This window comes from Cuculus canorus, chromosome 10 (genome assembly GCF_017976375.1).
Source record: "Cuculus canorus isolate bCucCan1 chromosome 10, bCucCan1.pri, whole genome shotgun sequence".
NCBI lineage: Eukaryota > Metazoa > Chordata > Aves > Cuculiformes > Cuculidae > Cuculus > Cuculus canorus.
The window spans coordinates 18,891,267-18,911,978 of record NC_071410.1 but is presented as its reverse complement, the minus strand read 5'-3'; the positions used below and the strand labels follow the sequence as shown (position 1 = coordinate 18,911,978).

The 20,712-nt window shown below is 42.3% G+C and overlaps 1 protein-coding gene across 3 annotated transcripts in view; it reads right to left on the bottom strand.

Moving 5' to 3' along the window:
- Positions 1-20,712, bottom strand: part of CHRDL1 (chordin like 1) — a 44,620-nt gene that overhangs the window by 21,129 nt on the left and 2,779 nt on the right. For all 3 annotated transcript variants that reach the window (XM_054075913.1, XM_054075915.1, XM_054075914.1), the window contains exons 2-4: positions 20,065-20,211; positions 18,062-18,174; positions 13,789-13,882 (exon numbers count right to left, since the gene is read on the bottom strand). In XM_054075913.1, coding sequence (XP_053931888.1) covers positions 13,789-13,882; positions 18,062-18,174; positions 20,065-20,161 — 304 coding nt within the window. In that variant the 5' untranslated portion in view covers positions 20,162-20,211. The remainder of the gene's footprint in view (positions 1-13,788; positions 13,883-18,061; positions 18,175-20,064; positions 20,212-20,712) is intronic.

Genomic DNA, 20,712 nt, shown 5'->3' with positions numbered 1-20,712 from the left:
TACTTGCTGAACACAACTGGGAGCACCAGTTTACTTGCAACGGGTACTTCAAAGCTCTCCAGGCTGTATCCTAACACGCAAAACTGCCTCTGGATACCAGCTATCACCTCACATGCTGTTTCTGTACAGAGATCAGGTCACCTCAAATTGTAACAGAACTTATGTGAGGCCATGGTCCTTGCCTTGACGCTTAAAATTGGCATAAGAACTGCAGGTTGACCGTTCAGAAGCAACACATAAAGACCAATGCTGAAGGCAAAAAGAAAAAACAATTATTGGAAATGCGCAGACCTTGAGCACTTCTAATGAATGTGAATGGAATACAAGAGTATTTCTCCCTGTTTTGCTTATTGAAAATTGTATGAAACCTGAATCAGCTTAGGTGCACACACTGCCCAACACACACGGGCAGCACTTCGATAACGTGACATGTATTTTTGAAAAACTCTTTGCTTGGTTGGGAGTTTCACATAGCTCAAGGTCTCCTTGTTAAAATAACGTTGATAATTCTCCTCCTTCGTGGAGTCCAGATCTTTTCCCTACAAACAAAATCATCCTCTAGAGTAACTTACACGTAAGTCAGTAGAGAGATACAGGGATGATTCTCACTATTGAGTCTTTTGATTGGTGTTTCTCATAGCAATGTTAAAGGCTAACACATGGGCTTCAGGTTCCACTGTGAAGGATTAATTTAAGGAGGCCCCAGTTACTGACTGAAGTAGTCTGGAATAACAGTAATGGGATAACTTATTCATGTGCAGAAAATAACGTTTCTGGATGAAAACCTGCAGGTGGAGTTGCAATTTACAAAGTGGGCTGAAAAAGATCCAGGCAGCAATGTAGAATCAAACGTGAACTCACAGTGACTGCAATTCATGCTAGGAGCTGGAAGAATAAAACGCAGGGAGGAGAGAGTTACAAGTAAGATGTTGGAATCTTCCTTTTTGTTATGCACCTTGTCACCTCTCTAGTTTCCTTCAGCCGCTCCCAGAATGCAGGTTGCAGCTGCCAAAGGCCAACCACAATGTAAAAACCACTGTTTTCTCCTCCACCACTGAAATGTGTTTTCAACATGCAACAGGTTGTCACCCACAGGAGCTGTGCATCTGTCTCAGAATAGAATTCACGTTGTGTTTGTGTACAGCACCAGACAGCCCCAAATTAGCTATCCTGAGTACCGTCCCTCAGCCAATAGCTCTGCCCTGAGCCCCACGCATGCACAGCAGGAACTGGACCTCCCACTCCAACTTTCAGCTTTCATCTGAAGGCGGTGCTGGGACCAGCAGCAGCACAAACGGTTCTTCTGTTATGCCAAACGCCCGTGGCAGTGGGCTGACTCGTGGATCTTTATTTTTTTAATTCCTGGTGGCTATAAGAGTAACAATACATGCTAAGGTCCCATCTTTCATGTAAATAACAGCACCTTTTACACCACACTATAGTCCATTTCTTTCATATGGGTCCCAGCAAAGCCAGGGAATGACTTCTGGAAGGCAGTACTACTCCGTGAATAACTCAGGTGATGAGGACTCTCACGAAAACACCATGTAACATTTTAATTTCAATTTTGGGGCAGTAATATTGAAAACTAATTCAAAGCACATGATCTGTGCTTTGGTTCAAAACATCTCCCTTCAGCAGGTAATGCTTTTGCACCTCCTGCAGGAGACACTAAACTAAAAGGAAGGTCCTGACAAGCGGAATACTTCACCCTCAATGGTGTACACTGGTAACACCCTGTGTCACTGGTACACGGGGGAAGCAGCAGCAAGGGAGCTGTGAGTATCACACTGGATGGCAGTGGCTTTGGACTCCCCTTTGTAGTTGTGCATGTTTGCTGCCTGCTAACTCACAGATACGTATTTTTCCACGTCACCAAGGACTTGGGTACAATACCTAAGAGCCTGAAGCTCCTTTGCAGCTCCTACTGACTGCAAGACACAGACTTCAGGCTGGCAATTGAGGAAGACCTTACAGCAGCCTTCACGGAAAGCTGGGGAGGGGCTCATTATCAGGGAGTACAGGGACAGGATGAGAGGGAACGATTTTAAGCTGAAAGAGGGGAGATTTAGATGTGATATTGGGAAGAAATGTTTCCCTGTGAGGGTGGTGAGGCACTGGCAGAGGTTGCCCAGAGCAGTGGTGGCTGCTCCATCCCTGGAGGCGTTCATGGCCAGGTTGAATGGGGTGTTAAGCAACCTGATCCAGTGGGAAGTGTCCCAGCCCATGGCAGGGATTGGAACTGGATGGGCATTAAGGTCCGTTCTAACCCAAACCATTCTATGATTCTATAATCTTAACTGAAGCAGCGCAGTGAGTGACTGCAATTTGCTCTTACCGTTAGTTTTGATTGCACAGCCAGTTGGAACAGGTTTGAATCTTCTGTCATCCTGATGTACAGGAGATAACCACGAAGTGAGTAACTCTAATCACTTTGAAATTTGCTTTGCAAGGGGACCTGGGCTAAACTCGTCTCCAGCTTTAAAATTAGGTGTGCCTCTTCCTGTTGCTGGAACAGCTGTTTTGACAGCTAGATAAGTGTGTATAGATGTGAGCAGTTGTGGAGTTGCTCTGATTAACAATATCTGAACTAGCCTTCTCTCACCTAAGGAATCAGAGCTCTGAAAAGCAGTAATGAGTCTTTGACTCCTGCTGCCTTGGTGTCTATGTTCCAAGGGGTTCAGCCAAAGCTCTTGCCAGTCCTGGAAAAATCCAAGTGTTAGCAACATTCCAAGTAAAAGATAAAGAAGCCTGCCTCCAGGCAGAAATCCTCTATGCTAGGCTCTTCCCTCTACTACACGTAAACCAGTGGAATATGGTTATTGTATATAAGGAACAGCTATTCAGTATGAGACACGTATTTGGAATGGAGGAATAAATATGTGTTGATAATCTGATCCTTACAAATTCAAAACAGAGCAGCCTAAAACTTGAAGAGGTGAGAGAAGCATCCAGCAGAAAGATTATACAGCTTGTTAGGAAAGTGACAGTCAGTGAGATTTTGATCATAGTTACGTTGAATAAATCTGGAACATCTCTGTTGATTGAACTAACCCCGATGCTATGGGTTCAGACCAAACAGTATTTTTTCAAATAACCTTTAAAAAACCCTTATGTTTACACGGGGAAAAAAGATCACATAAATAATATTATTCTGTGTTTATGCAGTGCATTTCAGGCACAAATAGTACTGCTTTTATATAACACAGGGCACTTGCCTATTGCCCTGCAGCTCCAGTGACACTAAGGTACAGTGACAGCAGCAGGTTTGCTTTCTACCCAGAGATCCAATTAATGCCTACGTTCCAATCCATTTGTACCAGAGGGGCCAGTGCAAAGAAGCGTTCCTCATTCTGCCACTGTGGTTCACCTCCCTAAAGAGGCCGTCAGTGCAGGAGCTGTACTGGGACTGTGTTTTCGCCTCCCCCCCGTGAGTGTGCTATGCTGGGGCTGCTTGGTGAGAGGGGCCAAATGCAACGGGCATAAAGAAAACAGCAGAGGCAGGGAATCTCTGTATTGTAGGCAGCAAGGGACACTGTGGAACACAAGGGTCATGGTCACCTGGGATAATGCATGCTCTGCTGCATTTTCCAGGAATTTACCAAGCTTCCCTCAGTATCTGTGGAGGCCTCTTGCGTCCATCTGCCTCAGAAAGGCAGGAAACCTGTCAGCGCCATCGACTCAGCTCCTACGTATTCCTGACCTGCTCCTAGTGCAGCTTCAGGGCTGGACAACTACACCGAGCCCCGAGTGCCATCCACACACGGTGGGACAAACTGCTATTGCAAACTGGTTGTTGCAAGGTCAAACCCACCAGATGCTGAAAGGGTCAATGCTTTTACCACTAGCACGTCAAGAAGTGTAAAACACAAATATTCTAGAACTACTTCATCACCAGAACTAACACTTGATTCATCGTCTCATGAGAATACAGGAACCTCAAACAGAGAAAACCTATTGCACTGTGGGATGTCCTTGCCCATGGCAGGGGCATTGGAACAAGGTTAACTTTAAGGTCCCTTCCAAGCCTTCCAGGGTTCTAGGGATCGCCTAGTATTATCTTAAATAACCTTTGGGGCCAGGTGCTTGGGGGATTATAGCGCAGCATAAGAGTGCAAATGGATTTCTTTCCTATTAAAAATTCCTTTGCTTAATTTCTTTCCTCTACTTTTGTTTCCACTCTTCATGAATGTGTCACTTCAAGGTCTGATCTGAAGTCCATTGAACTAAATAGATTTGGAACCTGGCCCAAACACCTACTCTGTGTGGTATAGCGTAAAGTCAGTTTCCTCTTTCATCTTCTGTCTCATCTTTCCGTCATGCTCCTCAGCATTTCTAGAGAGGGGACTACATCACAGTCAATAACTGCATCTGTTTTCACAGAAGGCTTAGTCCAAAAACTATCAAAGCTAATAGAGATCTGCTGATTGACTGCAGTAGACTGTGGATCAACCTTCAGCCCATCTGTGTTTAGCCTTTTCCCTCAGTCATGCATCACAATCCAATTTAGTTTAAATTTATGACTTAAAGAAACACAGATGATGTGTGAAGGTCCCTTTAAAAAACAACAAAAACAGTGCGACAACATTATTTTTAAAGCAGTGGCTGAGGCTGACAATAAATTTGGGTTGAAAAGTCGTGCACTATCCAAAAACTGCAAGCACAAGCTCTAAACAAAATCCATATGTGCCTCTCAGAGGTGCAGGTGTCAAAGGTATTAAGGCACAAAATGCTTTACATTAAAATAACTTCAAGGACCAGGTTAAGCTCTAAAAACTCTGAGGTAATTCAGAGTTAATCACAACAACCAGTCTTTATTATGGTCAGGCGGTAGAATATATATGAAACTCATTGCTTGAAGGAACTAGTAGCACCTTATCTAGACAGTATGAACTGTCATACACAATCAAGGAAAAGCTGTAGTTTCAGTCAAAACATTCAAAAAGCTGTTCATTGTTTTTTAGCTTTCTAGGGCTAAAGTCAAAGCTCTTCACATTATTTTAATATATTTTCTGGAGCTTAATTTCCTGTGTTTTCTTTTATAGTGGCATAAAAAATTGCCCAGCAAAACTCTGAAGGAGTCATAAAACACTTTCTAGGTTGCTCCAGTTTAATTTCTGCTCTAAGACTGAACTACTACATCAATCTAAAAATCACTCTCCCAGCTAAGGAGACGAACTGAGTGAAGCTTTGGTGGATTTTGATTCCTCTCCGAAGCACCTTTGAAGCTCTTGAAAATTACATTGGAAAAATCACGAGCAGACTATCCTATCATGTCATTCCAAACAATGGAATTCTGATTCTGTCATCTATGTGGGAAGATACCTAATTTTCAGTGCATTCTGGATATTTCAGTGCATTTACGGATATGTTGTCTGAATTTTTATAGTCAACAAAGCAGAATGGAAACAAGTGATAACCTCAATCTGGTTGTGATAGCAAATGTTCCTTATGAAGCTAGCAACAAAGGCAGATCACAAAACAAATTGAACTATCTGATTGCACGTCAATAAGAAAAAATTAGATAACAATGCCTGTATCATTCTATTTCCAAATCAAATTTATTCCCAAATCAAATTTACTTCCAAATAAATAATTTATCTGACCTATTCAACAGCTACCCATTGCTGGGACTATATGAAAAAAAGAGCATCTCACTACTCCCTGGTGCTGTGTAACATTCTGTGACTCTTTCATATTCCAGATATGAATATCCACCTTGTTTGTATATGTGATTTAAGTATAAACAAGTACAGCTCTTTAATTCTATGGTGTCTGCACAGGAACCAAACGCAGACTGGAAAAATTTGAAATTTGCTTTTATCATTGAATCATAAATCATAGAATCATAGAATAGTTTGGGTTGGAAGGGACTTTAAAGCCCATCCAGTTCCAACCCCTGCCATGGGCAGGGACACCTCCCACTGGCTCAGGCTGCCCAAGGCCCATCCAACCTGGCCTTGAACACCTCCAGGGATGGGGCAGCCACAGCTTCCCTGGGCAACCTGGGCCAGGGCCTCATGGTGAAGAAATTCCTCCTTATGTCCAGTCTAAATCTGCCCCTCTCCAGTTTATACCCATTGCCCCTCATCCTATCACCACAAGCCTTGGTGAACAGTCCCTCTCCAGCTTTCTTGTAGCCCCTTAGGTACTGGAAGGTGACTATAAGGTCTCCTCAGAGCCTTCTCTTCTCCAGGCTGAACAACCCCAGCTCTCTCAGCCTGTCCTCGTAGGAAAGGTGCTCCAGCCCTCGGGTCATCTTCGCAGCCTCCTCTGGACCCGTTCCAACAGCTCTATCTCCTTCTTACATTGAGGATTCCAGAACTGGAGACAGTACTTCAGCTGAGGTCTCACAGAGAGGAATCGAGGGGCAGTAAGTAGTTCTCCAGTTATTACTGTCAGCTGCTGTGTATGTTGGCACAACTATTACACCGACTCCTGTACTGTGACTGCTGAGAGTTTGAGTCACAGGTTATTTTTAATTTCTTTCTCATTACCTGAAAAGTGCAGAGGTGGCCATGCAGGAGTGGGGCTGCAGGCACCGCCACAGCATGGATTAAAGGTCTCAAGGCATTCAGGTGCTGAGATGAAGTAACAAGGGAAGGCAGAGGTGAGCAACGAAGAGGAGCTGTTTGTGCAGAATGTCTTCCATGAACTGATGCTCACGTCAGATGTGACAGAGGGGGCAAGATGCTGAGAATGTGGCCAGTTTTCCTGAAATCTGAGATGTGCCTAGAGCTCCAAACTCCCGTTTCCTCCAGTGGACTGTTAAGTGCCACCTATCTATTCCTTGGTATCAGGAAGACAATCCTTGTACGACTCATTACTAAGATGGTCGTGATCTTGTTATATACCATACATCAGTTTGGATGAACAGTTCAGCCAAGCACGGACAATGGTTTCAAATGGTCAAGATTTTAAGCAGTCTGACTTTTTGTGTTATCTCTCAGAGAATTGAGCTGCTTCCAGAAGTGTGTAAAATATAAGAACAATGCATAAAATGAGTAGGACTTTCAAGCTTGCATTTCTTTGTTAATGTTGATTATCCCAACGTTTCCTGACTCTTGTATTCCAAAAGTAATTGCACGGAAATCTCTTCCTGCATACTGAGTTTTTATCACTTTTTAGCACTCTATTTTGTATGAATACTCTTCCAGGGACTTTCAGTTGTACATATTGTACACTGTGCTGTCACTGATAGATGAGACTTTGTAGGTGACACATAGGTCATATGTTTGAACGCCTCCAAAACTAATTGTTAATGGCTACAAAAGAGCCATGTGAAGGGATCTCCCATTATTATCATGTTGTGCTTTCAATACCTAACCTTAGTGATGCTTGTGCTGCCTTCAGTTTTTTTTTAATCTGAACATTTCTGCCAGATTTAACTATTCTCAATCCACGGTTTACACAGAGATTGCCCTCTACCATTCCTTAGCTCCTGCTCGCTGGAGTACCCTTCATGTGTCAAGCAGAGTGCTCCCATCAGCTGTGTGTAGGGGACTAAGTATCTGGTATAAAAATCACTTACAAGCTGTTGTTTTTCTCCACTAGCAATGGATTTTATAAGATTTCTCCATAGTGTTCAAGGTCAGGTTGGATGGGGCTTTAAGCAACCTGATCCCATGGGAGGCGTCCCTGCCCATGGCAAGGGGTTTGGAATGGGACGGGCTTTGAGGTCCCTTCCAACCCAAACCATTCTATGACCCTATGATAATTTATGAAGTCTTTCACAAAATTTCAGCTGTTATTCCTCTCGTTTTAATCTCACAGACTACATCTCAGCCTCTAGGAGGCACACTTGTAAGATGCCTTTTTTATTATTGTCTCAAAAGGCAGCAAGTATCAACGCTCAGTAGTTGTACTGAGAAGTTCCCCATGGCCTTCTTCCTTAATCCTTTCACCATTACACAAGAGAAAGGAAATCACAAGCTCAGAGAGTATTTATGCTGCTGCATGAACAATGGACTTAAATCTTTTCATAGGGTAAGATCGAAAGTGGGTGTTTTGCAGCTTAGTTCATGAAGAAATTTCGGTGCCAGCAGATTTAGGCAGTAGAGGGGCAGATTAACACACAGAAAGGAAAAGGGTTTCTGCGTTTGCAAATTGTCAGGGTTGAGAACCTTGAAGATCTTTCACGGTAGGGCAGAAACCTGAGGTTTTGGACAGTGGAGAGTTTCACAAGTTGCATGTGAAGTTTGGATCCATCTCCAAACTCACATGAAATACTTAATTGTTTAAACCATGTGTATTGGTTCAGACACAACTGATATGCCCTTTGCCAGGTTACTCATAAAATCTCTTGGGTATCGCTATAAGAGTCTGTTTTCAGTCTGGAATTCAGGATATGAAGTGTTTCTGACGTTAATTTCAGATGTGTAGCATCAGCCAACAGATACATTTTATATGGGAGGTAACAACTGTTCTTTTACTAACAGGGTGGAAAACAATATCTGCTCAGTAAGAGACCACCTGAATATCTCTTAGTACTACCATATTCTTATGTTTTTTCCTCTTCCCCATCCAGGCCTCACACTCATCTATTTAAGGCAATTAAAACTCTGCGTAACTTCAGGGGGATCTGGGCCATGAGTCTCTCACGTAGTGATATGAGAAGCGTTAAGTGGTAGCAAGAAGAATTATACAGAGAATAGAAGTTTTGGGCACAATACACCTTCCTCCATTCCACAAGTTATTTGTGGTTATTGGTTTTTCTGAGTGGAAGGGTCAAAAGACGAACTGAGAGCCTGGGAGCGCTGGCGGGTGAGCTGGGTAGAACCCAACACCTCTTCACCAAACGTTTTATTGTGTGTGCATTCTGCAGAGGGAAACCATTCAGAGCATTCCAGCTGACCAGGCTGAAGTTTTTAATTGTAATACAGTGCAAAATGCATTCTATTATATATTATTCTATTACATACACATGCATTCTATTATATTTTATTCTATTATATACACATGCTTCTGTATTTACAGATACAATATGTATCAGGTCTACAGGTAGTTGACCTGGTAGTATCTTGCTATGGTGGGTCTTTAAGAACACCTACACTATAGAGTGCAGTGTTTTACCTGAATTAACTCAGTTACCGGAAGGAATCAAGTAAAGATAGCACCGAGCTCACTGCAGGTGCGTTTATCTGCTTCTTGAGTGAGTTTTGCAGTGCAGTGAGTTCTACACTGTCCCAAACAGGCTGCTTCTAGGATCTAAAACAGTGAGTTCTAAGATACAGGTAATATGAAGTCATGCTGCAGTCTACTGTGCAGACATAGCCTCATTTATTTTTAGGTAGTGTTCTCAGACCACTGTAGGGAAATACCAGATCTAGTTCACCTTTGTATTTAATCCAGCTATGTATATAGGTACCAGTTGGCATTTTGTTGTTATTTCAACAACATTTTCATCACAAAAGTGAATTTGATACAGAAAAACCACAATACCAAAAGAGTTTAAACTTAAATGTGTTACTAATCATGAACATTCTTGGAAGCCATTGTGTTTAGTCAGGGCAGCAAGCTCAAAAAAATACTAGAGCCAGATGGGCTGATTCATATATTAGCATGGAGCCTTATCTGCTGAGAAATCAAACCAGCAAGTGGAATATGGAAACCCTTTCTAAATCCTGCAATTGTGCATTTTTACTTCTGATGTAAGCTTCCCCCATCTTAGACTTACATATCCCAGTACTCAAAAATTTCATGTCTTTAGTTAGACTCTAAATGATTTGACTCACAATCATTCCATGTAGAAACAATACAATCTACAATGAATGTTCCATTTATAACGGCACTGCACATTGTAGTGCCATAAAAGACAGCTGCAGCTAAATGCTTGAGGAACTTGTACATGAAGTTTATTTTCATGACAGGAGGCAAGAGGTCTGAAGGCCACTCTAGCTCAAGAGCCAATTCACCTCTAAGGATGATGATGAATTCTCTCCCTATAAATCACCTCTCCTCTGACAACGCCTGGAGCAACCTGAGCCAGAAGGAAGGAGTTCAAGCTTGGAAGCATGTGACGTCTTTTTGGGTCTCCTTAAAGTGTAAAAAGAGCCACTGAATGTGAACTTAGTGTTTTGGTTACATATGTGTAATGATAAGGACCTAATTCAGATAATGAAATATTTTTCAGAGGTGCCAAAGGGAAGAATATCCAGTTCTGCAAAAGATGCAAAATCTGGATTTTGCCGATGCTAGAAAGAATAGATTTTTAAAAATGAAAGTTAGAAAGTGGTAGAAGCTGGTAGGATTGAACCACTGTTGAAAAGTAGAAGATGCTTCATACCATATGTCTGACAACTACTTAAGATTCATGGTGGCTGGTGCCAGGAAGGCAAGATACAAACACTGCATCTCTTTGTGTCAGCAAGTCCAGTGTCACTATGGATGCAGCAGACATTAATTCCAAGAGGAGAGCAGTGCCAACTTTTCTCAAAGGAACTCCTTCAGCAGCTCCTCCACTTAGGTAGCTATGAAGTTCAGTTTCCAATGAAAGTTGCTGCCTCCTGGCATTACCTCTGCTTCACTAAATAAGGAGGCAGTTATTTGGGCAGTTGCACTCCACAGGGCCTGCAGAAAGGCAGGAGGAAGAGCCCAAAGTCACCATGACCAGCACCCATTTCTGAAACATGGCTTGAGAAATAGAGGGGAAACCCACGTGACAGAATACAACGAGCATTTATGAGAGCAATTAAGGTGGGTGGCTAATGGCCAGAGCTCTGGCACATTCCATTAAAAATAACCAGAGAAAGCAGAGGAGTGAATTTCCAGCCTATCATGGAACGCTGCACAAAAGGCATTGTATGCCAGACACACAGGAATGGAAAGCTGGCATGAGATGTGCAAGAATGCTTGAGATTCCTATTTGGATCAGCCATAAACGTTGCCATTGAAGACAGAGCACCGAATATGATATGCATAATCACTGCAGAAAGCAGAATGCAGATAACCCCTGAAATTACAGGAGATTCCTGGTCCTCTTTAGCCTAACATTGGTGCAGATCTCTCCGAATTACAGATTCAATTAGAGGAAAAAAAAACTTAGTGGAACTCTCATTTTTAATGAGATGCTGCCTAGCAAGCAACTTAATGGCCCACCATATGTAAGATAAGACTATAGATAAGCTCTGGGAACAGTTCAGAGAAGACAATGGATCACAATTCAGGAAAGGCTCATTCTGATAACTTTGTGAATTTATCACTTTAAACACCCAGTACAAAATTCTAGCTGAAGACTATGAACAGCAAGAACTTAATTTGTTAAGAAGATCTTGAGAGTTTACTGTGGTACTTACTAAGTCATTGTAGAATGTTCTAAAGTCTTGATAGCTATCACGACACTTGCAGCCTCACAAACAGAAAAAAGCCAAAAAGCTCACTGCCAAAGAGCATTTGAAGCAAAAACAGTCTATCTAAAGCATTTAGGTTTCTATACTAAATGCTGTACAGAGATATTAGAAAAATAAAAGAAAAAGTTCCTGACCCCCAATGCCGATTACATACTGAGAGTGGGATTTCTGTGATTTAACTTAAGATGTCAAAAAGTAAGCTTCTAGCCTAAGCTATCTGCCTGTGCTCCCTCAATAATCAGTGGCGAGAGACAGGCATCTCCAGGGAAAAATTCTTCTTGTTCTAGGTGACAGGATGAATCATCCTCCGGGGACAGCATGTTTCCAACAGCTATAAAGGGTATCTAGGTGATTCCCTTGCCAAATGAAGTTTAGATTAACTGGAAAAACAGACCAGACTTGGGGCAGACTGGCACACCCGTCCTCCTTTTGATCTGAAATCAGTAAAAGGAGTTTACGTTCCCAGGATCTTACCACTAAGAGTACTAGTTGGTCAAATAAAGCATACGGCCTAACAAAATGTCTTTCCTGTGTACTAAATCATCCATAGATAAAACTCTACCATCAACTACAAGTCAAAGTCTTAAATCTAAAGTTTAGCGGGATGAATCTCATCCCAGGACATAAGAATCACAGAATCATAGACTCATAGAATTGTTAGAGTTGGAAGGGACTTAAAGCCCATCCAGTTCCACCCCCTGCCACGGGCAGGGACACCTCCCACTGGCTCAGGCTGCCCAAGGCCTCATCCAACCTGGCCTTGAACACCTCCAGGGATGGGGCAGCCACAGCTTCCCTGGGCAACCTGGGCCAGGGCCTCACCACTCCCATGGTGAAGAAATTGTTCCTAATGTCCGGTCTAAATCTGCCCCTCTGCAGTTTATTGCCCCTCATCCCATCACCACAAAGCCCTACAAAGAAGTGTGGCATCATGGCATCAGATGAGTTACACGCTTGAAATGCTTCTCCTTCATCACCGTTTTTAAAAGGATTCTAGATACCTAGATTAGATATTAATATGCACATCTGATAGACAGATGTATATAATTGGCAGGGCAGATGAATCCTACCAAAAATTGATGGGCGGGTGCCATTTATTCTGCAGTAAGTTCAATGAACACACTCCAGTCCCCGCTGAACAGCAGACCTACTTGTGCACTCCCATCCCTCCACCACTGCGTACTGCTCCTGCCCTCAGGTTTTGGTCAGGGAACAGCTGTTTTCCTCAGACAATGAAACTCTCTGGAGAAAGTTAAATAAAACCCCTTTCTGTGATGCTGCATGAATACTCTTTTATAAGTGGAAACGAGGGGTGCCACTAAGACAGACATTTAGGGAAAAGCTCCAGTCAAATCTACCAGCCATTAGGCCATGTCGGGAATGTTGTAACAGCCTCATGAAAGATCCTGCTTAGTCTCTTTCATACAGTGGCTCTTAATAATGAGCATATAATAAATGTACAGTCTGGAGGAATTTACTATACAGTATCCAATTGGATTTATGTAGCCATAAACTTGTACAGCACTGCTTCTATGATTTACAACAGTCTCTACTAATTATGAAGCTATGCCTGGATTTGAGATGTGAAAGGCAAATGTTACCAGACTGGTTGTACGGCGACACTATATGAATGTGCATTTGTCACATCAGTTTTGTATTGATTGTTAATGGAGGACCATTGCAAATAACCATGTATTTTAGCCTGCTCTTATGGAAAGCATCAAAAGCAGAAGCAAAGGAAGTTTGTGGGATGGAGTCTTGTTGTGATGGGGTTTAGAGATAGGAGAAGGAATGAGGGACAGATAGTCCATGGACCCCATCAATGAAACTTCTGCTACCTTCTGCCTGGATTTTAGGGGACTGGACTTGGTAGCTTACCTGCTCCCTTCCCAAATCTATACTTCTGATTTCCTAAAATTAAAACACTGTAGGGAATACTGTCACTTACTGTAGGACAAGCCTCTCATGACCTAAACGGATAGAGAAGGATGTTTACTTCACAGAAGTTTTCCAGTATCACAGAATCACAGAATCACACAAGGTTGGAAAGGACCCATTGGATCATCGAGTCCAACCGTTCCTAACACTCCCTAAACCATGTCCCTAAGTACTTCATCCACCCGTTCCTTAAACACCTCCAGGGAAGGCGACTCGACCACCTCCCTGGGCAGCCTGTTCCAGTACCCAACGACTCTTACTGTGAAGAATTTTTTTCTGATATCCAACCTGAACCTCCCCTGACGGAGCTTCAGGCCATTCCCTCTAGTCCTGTCCCCTGTCACTTGGGAGAAGAGGCCAGCTCCCTCCTCTCCACAACCTCCTTTCAGGTAGTTGTAGAGAGTAATAAGGTCTCCCCTCAGTACAGACTTTTCATTTTGCTGTTAGTCAGCATATTAAGTAACTACTTCAGAAAGGACTTTATGTCATTAATAGCAATTACCTGGGCATCGCGGGCAGCACAGCTGTGGTACATGCACAGGGGAAGGGCAGTGTAGACTTGGGCATCTTATTCTGCTGCACAGTACATTTCCATTCTGCAGGTGGAACATAATACAATACTTCAATGACATGGGCTATCTTATCAATTTCCGTGTTCTCTGTTCTACATCTAGATATTTTAAAAAGAACTGCCTTTTTACAACATCCTGATTTCACTCACATCAGGGTAAGCCCAGACTAATTCCGCTGCCTCTGAATTCATGCTGCAGGTCAGAATGCAGCAGAAATCCAGACAAACTTTAAAATCGGAGGAAGAACCTAAAAATGGACTGCAACAATCTTCATTTATGTTTTTCTTTTAAGCAGATTATGCTTAGAAATTGCATCTCCAAAGCTAAGACACAGATAATGAATGGTGGGTCTCCGAGATATCCCCTACTGAGAGTTAGTTTGAAACCGCAAGAGACAATAGCATCTGTAATTGTTCCTGAAAACTGTGGAGAGTCTTTTGTTTTCATTTTATGGGTTCCCCAGTAGACAAAAAACATCAGTTGGTAAGTAGCCATTTTTCTAAGAAATATGAGCAAGTCTTGGGAATAGTGTTCATTATTCATGTCATTAACATAATATTCTGTTTGACCACATCTAAGTTTGATTTATAATTAAAACACAGGGAATTTTCATTCTCCAGTGTCTGTAACCAGAAAAGACTATCCATTTCAAATTCCCATTTCCCATCTATAATTCATCCTCCTAATTTAGCTCTGAGTTGCTCATGTTTATAGCAAGAAAGATGTTCCAGCATGAACACTGATACTATGCTGTGACTGTAGCTTTAGGTGGTGTCAGGAATAAACCCACTTCATTTTCATATGCCTTCTGGAGCACTGAAATGTTTCCAGTGGAGGAGCAGACTTCCTTAAATAGCATATTTATAGGCTTTTCTAGCCATCTCTTTCAAAGTAATCCATTGACTCCTAAATATCTGCAGACCACAGGCTGGAATCATACTGTTAGATCATTACGACCCACAAACTACGTTTGAGCATCTGCTTTGGAAAGAGACACTAAAAATGATATCACCATCTGTTTCCAATGATAACTGAAATTAAATATACGGATTTTATAGAGGAGGAGCACATTTTAGGCTGTCAGCTCTTTGCAGGGTAGGGACTATCAGTGGTCCACACAGCTCCTTGCCCAGCAGACCATCCTCTGAGAGCCTGTAAAGCACTACTGTAGACAAAAGGCTGGCACTGCCTGCTGGCCTGGCTCCCTGTGGCTTACTTGACCTGTTCCATGGCCTCACTCCCTTTTTAATTATTAGTCCTGTGAAATCTCCTGAGGTGAATGTTTACTTTCTGTGCATGATTAGCTGTGATAAAAATTCTGCAGGCCTGTTTCGCTCCTTCATGCTGCCCACAGTACCCCCCGATTGCGCTATTTTAACTGATCCTCCACTTGGTAAGACTGATCTTACACTGAGATTAATCTCACAGTGGTATTCGGGAGACCAAGCCCTGCTGACTAAGTAGGATGTAAACTCCTCTGAGTCAGGGCCACGGTGAGCATTTCAGCATCAGATACCCAACAAGTAGTGCATTGCTTTTCCTGAGCTGCGCTGTCAGTGCGTGGAAAGCTTTCATTTTAGCTCCTGAAATCTGCAGATCTGACTATGAACACAAGCAAAAAGCTACTGTATTGCAGAAAGTAATGATCTGACAAATTGTGAGTGCTCTGATTTACCTGACAGTAACAGCCAACAGTCTCCACTGTGTCCTGAGGGGGGAGAGGGGTTGTAAAAGAAAGGGGGAACAGGGCCAGAACACTGATTTATGTTTAGGTTTATTCTGGTTTGAGTATGTAAATTATAACTTGTAAAAATACAATGCTACATACACACAAAACCAGGAAGGCTTTTTTTTTTATTATAAAAATACCAGGCTGAATAATTTGGCCTCTGTTTAGTCAGTTAATTTGTCTCGCCTTTTTCTTAAACCTCAGCAGTTTGTGCTGGGGTGTGTGTGGATGGACAGACTTGCTAAGAGATGGAGCCACGCTCTTGGTCTGGTGCCTGGCTGATAGGACTTGCTCTGTGCAGAGACCATCTGTATCGGGACGTCTGAGGCCAGCAAAGAAATTCTGGTCACACTGGTGATGAAGACCCCTGGGGATTGTTTTGCTTTTCCCTGCACTGTGAAGGAAGAGTGTAGGTGTCCTTTGCCTCACTGATTGACTGCCAGGGAATCATAGGTGAGCTCCACTTAGGTCTCTCTTACTTGCTGCCTGTAGCACACTTTAGTTTCATTTTTTATGCTGTGATATTTGGTTTAAGGTCTGTACTTGGACTATTTCATGGCATGTTTTCTAATGCTTTATCTAGCCTTAATTTTGTTAAAATTACAAATTATTGAGTTTCCTGATCTGGAGCTTTTACTGTAGGTCAGCGGTCTGAGGGCATTTTTTTTGGCCAGGGCAAGGTTCAAATGAATGGCTGGGTGCTGCAGCTGTTGTTTGGAGTCTTCCTTCTAGGCAACAAGAGTAACATCCCAGAGATCCTTTAGCATCCTCACTGCTGAAATAACCTCAAGTTACATTCTGCACCCTCACAGCACAACAAAGGTAAAACAGAGCATGCAAGGAAGTGAGTCTAGAATCACTTCTGAGCTGCATGTGCCAATAATTACCACGAGCACTCTCCTTCTTTACTGCCCTTGATGCCCTGAATTGTCACTCTGGTCTTCCATGCTCACGTGTGAAGGAAAGAAATGAAATATATTCCATTTGTTGGAGCCTCACAGTGCTTGGGGCTGCCTGGATCACAGCTGTGCTGTCCTCTGGAGGAGCATACCATGCACTTTCCCATCCTTCCAGACTGTAACATCTTCCTAAACGTCATTGAGTAATGATTTGTATCTAGATCTTTAGGGTTCCCGGTGAATTTCATCCCCATCTGAGACAGCCTTCCAGCAATTTAATGGGTGTTTTACCACACGCAGACTCTGAGGGAGTTTTCAACTTTGTATATAGATCAGCAAAAGTGAATGGAAACTCCTTTTTGCTATAACCAAGGACTTTTCCTTTTCCTCCTACTACACTGTTTTTTCTCTTACGAGTGCATTCTGCTTCACAAATCCTTGATACAGCCAGGCTCGCGGGACTACTGTCAGTGCATCTCTGCACTAAATGTAGTAGCAGATCCCTCAGAGCAAATGCTGCACAGGGGCCCAATATTTTACACTTGCAGAGGAGAAAGCAGCTGAGAAAACTTTATTCTGCATTAAATACAGCAGTCAAAACTCAACACCTAGAGTGTCTCGTGTGTTAGTGATTAAGATCCTTTATCATTTAGTCATTTTAAGGTCCTCCAAGGGACATATTCTGCCCTCATCTTCCTGCCCCTTCACGTAATGTATATGACACATTTTGGGTGTCTGTGACTGCCGTGTCTTTGTATCAGGCATCAACCAAAGGCAGCCTTTCACAGCCCGCCAATTCTCTCCGTTTACCACACCCTTTCCTCAATGGTTCTCATTTTTCTTTCATAGCTTTTTTACAAACAGTGATACCAAAGCGTGTTCCTTCAGCACTTTAGGGCAGCAGATGCTTTGGCTGTGGGAGTGCTCAGGAGATGTGGGCACCGTACATAGATCAAAACACCACCAAACCGAGGTTCAGCATAATCGCCCACATTCATGGAACAGCAAGGATTATATTTAGGTAGTGGGGTCCAAATATTCAAGATGTGATGCTCAGCACTGACAAAGTTTCTACCTAGGTAAGGAGCTATTTTGTCTATCCCATGCAAGTATTTTTTGCCAGTATTGGCCTTCTCTGTTAATCATAGAATCATAGAATAGTTTGAGTTGGAAGAGACCTTAAAGCCCATCCAGTTCCAACCCCCTGCCATGGGCAGGGACACCTCCCACTGGCTCAGGCTGCCCAAGGCCCATCCAACCTGGCCTGGAACACCTCCAGGGATGGCGCAGCCACAGCTTCCCTGGGCAACCTGGGCCAGGGCCTCACCACTCTCCTCATGAAGAAATTCTTCCTTATGTCCAGTCTAAATCTGCCATTTACCCATTGCCCTTTGTCCTATCACTATAAGTCTGACGTTTGCCTTCGCTAGGATCACCTGCCTCTCTTTCTTGCAGTGTGGTCAGGACCCACCAGTGAAAACAGGTTTGGGCTTCGTCGAATTGTGAATACAGCAGAAAGGATCCCAGGCAAATAAGCAAGTAGAAGTTGTAGGATCAATAACTCAGCAGTCCTACCTCTGAGCAAAGACAATTAACGCAGTAAACAAGGCCATAGGGTTCTAGATAAGGATGCCATCTTTCTCCTACACGATATTTCTTATCTTGAAACACACAGTACGTATCTGAATCTGTAAAACAGCAAAGAATTGAAAGAGCTGTGAATGAATGTTCGCATTCTGTGCTTACAAAGTGTTTTAAGGTATGCAGTGTTTTCTGTAAATTATTTTTTTTCTTTTCCTGGAGAATCACACAATGGAAATGCCCTTAATTTCATGCCCTGTTGTTTCTAACCTCCCAAACAAAAATAAATGGCCTGGCCTCCCTGAAACAGCTGACAAAATGGCTTTCATACAGGGTGAGTTTATCCTTTCACCAGCAAAAACATACGCTAAGATCCCATTTAGGTAACAAAATTAAAGCACTCGAGTGCTCAGACAGATTTATAGAAAACAAAACCTTCTCACTGCAAAACCAAATCAACTGGCTTGACTTGTGCAACAGAGATATTTTGAACAAGGGTACTGCAAAAGGAAGATAAACGCACTTTACTTGCACTGTATGTTCAGTATCTCCATATTTTAACAATCTAATAAAAAGTTGTCCTAGTAGTTCAGAACAACTAGTGCTGACTTACACGTGCATCAGCATTCAAAGTATTTTAAGATCTTTCTGTTCATTAAGCACTTCCGATCTCGCACGTGCAGTTTTGCAGACATCCATCTACCTATCAGACGCTGCTGCCCTGTCTCTCCCAGTCACATTACAGTTCCCCATAGCAAACTCAAATCTCTTCAAGAAAAGGGTATTTCTCATATGTTTCCATGAGACAATTCTTTCCCCTTATCTTAATGTCTAAATTCAGCTTAATTCATCACCCTCAGTACAGATGATACTGCAGGGTATCATACAAAACACCTGTCTTCCAAGTAATAATACAAGCAAGAGATATTCTTCACATTTGTGGTGCTAAAAGAAGGTAGCAAGAGGTAGGGATTATTAGCAGCAACTGCGATGAGATCTGCTTTCAGTTTGCACAAAAGCATGACAAATGAAATGCAGGATCTGAAAAAGCAGCCGGCTGAAGTGGAGTTCGATAATTTCTCACACTGTGCTTTCTTTGAACAGGAATACCTGCACATTGCTTTCTTGTGAATAAGTGCAGTGGAGAACGTGGCCTTTTTTGAACTCACTCTCTCTTTTCCTTTCTTTTTTTCTTTTTTTTTTTTCTTTTTTTTAAATATACCTCCTTAGAAGCAGAATCTGCTGATACTGAGGCTGAAAAAATTAACTACTTCTCAAGGGCAGACAATGTCCTTCGCAAGAAGGCAGCCAAAACCCAGACTGTGCAGGTAGAGAGAGCATTCGGAGAGCCAGTAACAAGGCTGTAAGAGTGAGTCAGTAACTCATAGACTTATTTGGGTAACTCTTCCTCCTTGCCATGCTTTCTGAAACGTGTTAACACCTCCCATGGATGACAGACTTTATAGAAATATTCCCTTTGTTTTGTTTGTATTCATTTCAGTCCTTCACAAGTTTCTGACAGTGCTTAGTCTCTTACTTTTCTCCAAGGATGTATCTAATCCAGTTCATATGAGATTGTTTTTGGAACACAATAGAACAGTCTTGGATGCGATTTACACTAGCTGAAAACTTCAGCACAACAGTCTTACACACGGGACTAAAGCCAGATATAATCCATCAGATGTTTACAGAGGTCACTAAAATGTAATTAAGCACTGTCTTGATTCAGGAAATTTGAAATAAAACAGGTTCTCCAACTGATATGTTATTTTCTTTATGATGCAACAAAACCTGTACAGCTTTGGGAAAGTGTGCCCCATATGTGGGTGGGACCTGATTCTACTCAGGATTAGAAGGAGGGAGAATGTTAGGTTTTGAACATGATTCCACAGTTTAGGACATTCTTGTTTGAAGATCTTTTCTGAAACAGGTCTGCCAAAGAGAAGGAAAATGTCAGATTTGGGTGAGCATGACAGCTTTGTTTGAAGTCTACTTACGTTTTACTTGTTCTAGTTTACCTCCATCTACGAAAAGGAGACAGAGCACACCAAAAAAAATAAAATGAAAATCTTCCAATATCCACTTTTTTCTCATCTTTATCGACAAATGGAAAAGAAGGAGCCTCCAAAGTAGAGAATGTTGAGCTGTTGAGAGAGTAAAGGTTAAATGAATTAAACTAAAATCCTGTAAGATACTTAAATTCTCTGACATGATTTCATCCTGCACACAGAAATCCTAAAGGGCCAGAATAAAAAAATCTGCCTATATCCTGGATCTTCATTTCAGGGAAAGAGCTTCGGCTTCAGGTCATTTCATTTTTTTCATTCATGAGAGCTGAAAACTTTTACTTCTAATAAAGTCCTTATTTTACTCTGAAGCAGAGAAATGTGGCAAGTAAGGAATCTAAATTCTTAAAGTTCTCTTTCACAAGGAATTAGTTTGGGAGATTTTTCTTGTAGAGCAGCTCTTTTGGCTGTCACTTAGGCACTGACACTTAGGGTGTCAGTTGTAATAGGGGGGTTGGAGCCATGTGTTCTTTAAGGTCCCTTCCAACCCAAACTATTCTATGATTCTATGACTCTATGTTTGCTTCATTTTAAAGTTAACGTTGGGTACACTCGGTGTCTTGACCCTAACTGATGGAA